The following is a 2787-nucleotide window of genomic DNA, read 5'->3' on the forward strand; positions in this document are numbered from 1 at the left end:
AAAATTTCAAAATTATATTTCTTTTGGTCTTTTTCTATTCCTGTTCTTTCCCTATTTTCTAGTATTCGCTCCTAGTGACTTATATAAGCTCTTTTGAACCTTCCTCATATTATTGTAAAACATGTCCCAATTTGAGTTGAACATTTGGTTTTACTTATGTTCTTGACATATCTTATAATTTAATGTATAGTCTCTAACATTTCAGAGTTCTTCATTTCTTATTAGGGTTTCTTTATTTGCAGAAACATGTGTACCTTCACATTGCAGGTATCCATTAGGTTATAACTGCCATGGAGGTCTTCAGTGGAGCAACTTAGTGCTTTGCTTTCCTCTCCTCTTGGATCTCGGCTTCCATCCACATCATTGTCCCTCCTAATCCTGCAAGTCACATGAAGTCTTGTATGTCGTCCTTCCCACTTTCAACGCACTTCGTTTTTAAGTGTATATTCAGAGATAGTAAATTGCTAGGCATCTACACATGAAATTAGTCATTTAAACAGCACTGAACAATAACATATATACAAACATTGAAATAGTTTTAGAGGACTAATTTGAAGACTTTTATATTATAAATCAGCTTTACTTAGCTCACACAAATGAGTTTTTCTGTTTAGAATATTCCTCCACAGATCTAAAAGTTATCTTTGTGCATCCAATCATATTATTCTTCAAAAAATGATGTGAAGAAACGTAAATAGCTAATAGCATTAGAAGAGTGATTCTTCCCAGATTTGGACATCCACGGAATACAGGGGACACAGGAAAGAATTATAGAGAACATTCCTTTCCCTCCTGGATTAGAAAAAATTCAACAGGTGAATTGAGCATATTATAAGTTAGCATGAAATTCTTAGAAAAAAAATTTTTTTTCTCGGCAGAGAAATCAGGAATGGCTGAAGAAAATCATACAATGAAAAATGAGTTTATCCTCGCCGGATTTATGGGTCACCCAGAACTGAAGACTCTAATGTTTGTGGTGTTCTTTGTCGTCTATCTGATCACCATGGTGGGCAATCTTGGCTTGGTGGTGTTGATTTCCATGGAGCGCCGTCTGCACACACCCATGTACATCTTCCTGGGCAACCTGGCCCTTGTGGATTCTTGTTGTGCTTGTGCCATTACGCCTAAGATGTTAAAAAACTTCTTTTCTGAGGAGAGAATAGTTTCACTTTATGAATGTATGGCACAATTCTATTTTCTTTGCACTGTGGAAACTGCAGACTGCTTTCTCCTGGCAGCAATGGCCTATGACCGCTACGTGGCCATATGCAGTCCCCTGCAGTACCACACCATGATGTCAAAGCAACTCTGCATTCAGTTGACCACAGGGGCCTTCATAGCTGGAAATCTGCATTCCATGATCCATGTGGGGCTTCTATTTAGGCTAGCTTTCTGTGGACCTAATGAAATCAACCACTTTTATTGTGATATTCTTCCTTTATACAGACTCTCCTGTGTTGACCCTTATATCAATGAACTAGTATTATTTGTCTTTTCAGGATCAATTCAAGTCTTCACTATAGGCAGTGTCTTGATATCTTATGTCTTAATCCTTTTCACTATTTTTAAAATGAAATCCAAGGAGGGAAGAGCCAAAGCCTTCTCTACCTGTGCATCCCACTTACTGTCTGTCTCATTATTCTATGGCTCTCTTTTCTTCATGTACATTCGACCAAACTTGCTGGAAGAAGGAGACCAAGATATACCAGCTGCTATCTTGTTTACAATTGTAGTTCCCTTACTAAATCCTTTCATCTATAGCCTGAGAAATAAGGAAGTAATAAGTGCTCTGAAAAAAATTCTGAAGATGAAGTCTCAGGAAAGTCTGAAACAAATGACAGCTACAGTGGCTTAATTATTTAAATGCAGCAAGTGACTTAGTGGATTAAACACAGCAAACAGCAAAACATCAACAAAAGAATTCTTACGAATCCTCCAGAGGAAACTTACATGTGGCATATGAAATATTAAAATATATCAGAGTGCAACCAAAGCAGCATGACATTCAAGTTAAAGAGACATAAGTGCTAAATTTTAATTCAAAATAACAAAAATTAAAAAACAAAACATTCATGTAAAAAAACTTTTAAGAATGAATTCAAAAACCACTTTCAAATACTATCAATTTCATGCACCGTGTGAGCACCAGAGATTTTCAACACCAAAGAGCAACACAGAAACTAATGATTACTAATACATAGGAGAGGTGTGCTGAGCAATGACAAGCAGTCCCTATCACAGCTTGGAGAGTGATCATGACATTTAAAAGGGTTGGTGCTCATATGAGCCTTACCGCAAATAAAATCTCTTAGTACTATAGAAGTGACAACATTGTGCCAAGTTAATTGGGAGGAGGCAGTACAAACTGATGAGCAAGGCCCCAAACAAGCAATGTAAAAATGGCAAACGAGCACATGATAAGAAGCTCAACTTCAGGTGATTGAGGGATTGTACATTGCAACAACAATAAAATACTACTACACATCTGAAATTGCGAACACTGAGAAAGAATCCTGGGAAGGATGAGGAGGAACAGAAATGCTCACTTATTTCTGGTGATGCAGCTGAGGATTCAGGGCAGGTGCTTACAAAAATAAGCATGTCTGAGTTGCTGTCGAGTTGATTGTGACTCATGGTGATTCCATGTGCTCACAGAGTAAACTGCTTCAAAGAGCTTTCTTAGCTGTAATCCTCATGGAAGCAGATTGTCAGGCCTTCTCTTCCACAGAATTCCTGGATGGTTTTGACAGATCATATTTAGTTTAAAAAGTCTTACCATGTGATCCA

The 2787-nt window shown here is 37.5% G+C and overlaps 1 protein-coding gene across 1 annotated transcript; it reads left to right on the forward strand.

Moving 5' to 3' along the window:
* The first annotated feature begins 871 nt into the window (after window positions 1-871).
* LOC142441444 (olfactory receptor 5K1) lies at window positions 872-1855 on the forward strand. The gene has a single exon (XM_075543425.1). The coding sequence runs from the start codon at window positions 890-892 to the stop codon at window positions 1853-1855; it is 966 nt and encodes a 321-aa protein (XP_075399540.1). The 5' UTR covers window positions 872-889.
* Window positions 1856-2787: the final 932 nt, after the last annotated feature.

Source organism: Tenrec ecaudatus, chromosome 2 (assembly GCF_050624435.1).
Source record: "Tenrec ecaudatus isolate mTenEca1 chromosome 2, mTenEca1.hap1, whole genome shotgun sequence".
Lineage (NCBI taxonomy): Eukaryota > Metazoa > Chordata > Mammalia > Afrosoricida > Tenrecidae > Tenrec > Tenrec ecaudatus.

What these genes read in the sequence shown, in the direction of transcription:
- LOC142441444 (XM_075543425.1), top strand. Translation starts at nt 890, where the DNA reads ATGGCTGAAGAAAATCATACAATGAAAAATGAGTTTATCCTCGCCGGA.